Source organism: Triticum aestivum, chromosome 7B (genome assembly GCF_018294505.1).
Source record: "Triticum aestivum cultivar Chinese Spring chromosome 7B, IWGSC CS RefSeq v2.1, whole genome shotgun sequence".
NCBI classification, from domain to species: Eukaryota; Viridiplantae; Streptophyta; class Magnoliopsida; order Poales; family Poaceae; genus Triticum; species Triticum aestivum.
In genome coordinates this window covers 713759050-713760475 of record NC_057813.1, presented here as the reverse complement: position 1 = coordinate 713760475, position 1426 = coordinate 713759050, and the positions used below count along the sequence as shown (strand labels likewise).

The window sequence follows — 1426 nt, the reverse complement described above, 5'->3', positions numbered from 1 at the left end:
CGCGGGGGGCGGGCCGTCAGACGGGCTGGGAACTCGAGATCTGCGGCGAGGGGGCGCGGGGGAGGTCAGGGGCACTCACCGACATGGCCGGCCGGAGTCGCGGGGTCGCCGGGGACGGGGGGCGCCGGGTTCGATTTGGGGAAGGAGGAGGGGAGGGGGTCGCCGCCGCTGCTGGTCGGGGGGAGTGGGCTTATGCGGCCGGGGTGGGCTTCTTGCGGAGCAAGATGAAGAAGAGCCGGTCGGTTCGGTGCCGCCGGACCGGAGCCCCGCTGCTGTTCGACTCGGGTGCGGCTTGTGATCGATGGACCGACCGAGTCTAACATGACACGAGACTGACTAACAACCGGGTTCAACACATAATCGCTTGGAAACCTAACGGCCTGACAAGAATCTCTTTCGATGGGGGTGTGAACGCCGCGTGGCGCCGCTCCGGCTCGCCAACCCAGGGCCAAGGTTCGGTTATTTTAAGCCAGATTGCGTCCTTCATCATTAGCCACATCCACTTCCTCCCTCTCTGCGCCACTAGCTAGCCCGAGCCCATCCACTTATCTTCCTCTCCGTCTCGCTCTACCCGTGCCATCTACCCCGCAATGACCCGGCAGAAGAAGACCACCTATGCTAGGCTAACGCCGAAGCGGCGTTTCCAGATGCTCGAGGAGATTCGGGTTACGGGCGCCGCTTGGATCGCAGCAGGCATGCCTTCGGACTCGCCGGAGCCGGAGGAGGAGGAGATAGAGGGGGGAGGAGCGGCCGGTGGTGGAGCAGCAGCCAAAGCCCATGGAGAGGTGGATCCGATAGAGGGGGACGTGATAGAGTTGGAGGAGGAGCCACAACCGGTTGCGGGCTTCGCCATGGAGGGTGCCACGGCGGAGTTCGAGCACACCCAAGCAGTGAAGATGGTGGAGCAGACCGCCATCCTGGAGTCCATCTAGGATGGACCTACGTGGAGGCCAGCCGACACTTCATCCGGCAAGAACAGGTAGAGACCGACGCGCTTTTCGCCAAACTGGAGGCGGAAGCCGACGCGACGCGAAGGAGCCGCATGAGCTGGATTTGCGGCTGTCGTCCATGTACCCGAAGCCGGGTCACGGATACCATGGACATCTCCAACAAGGAGTAGGGTAGGGCAATTTTAGTTGATCTGCGTAGTACATAGGTTTTTCTCTTTTCACTAGTAGAAAAAGGGTCAAACGTGAAGCACATTAGTGCCGGTTTGTAAAAAAACCAGCACTAATGTGATCAATAGTGCCGGTTCATGGCTGCGATCAATAGTACCGGTTCGTGTTGAGCCTTTAGTACCGGTTCGTGCCACGAACCGGTACTAAAGGGTTAGTGGCAGGCTGGCGTCAGGCCGGGTCCCCACGAGCCCCTTTAGTACCGGTTTGTGTTACCAACCGGTACTAAAGGTCTAACCTATAGTACCGGT

The 1426-nt window shown here is 60.2% G+C and overlaps 1 protein-coding gene across 1 annotated transcript in view; it reads right to left on the bottom strand.

Moving 5' to 3' along the window:
* Positions 1-271, bottom strand: part of LOC123161414 (proteasome subunit beta type-3) — a 3554-nt gene extending 3283 nt beyond the window's left edge. The window contains exon 1 of the mRNA XM_044579251.1: positions 80-271. Coding sequence (XP_044435186.1) covers positions 80-85 — 6 coding nt within the window. The 5' untranslated portion in view covers positions 86-271. The remainder of the gene's footprint in view (positions 1-79) is intronic.
* Between the last annotated feature and the right edge of the window lie 1155 nt (positions 272-1426).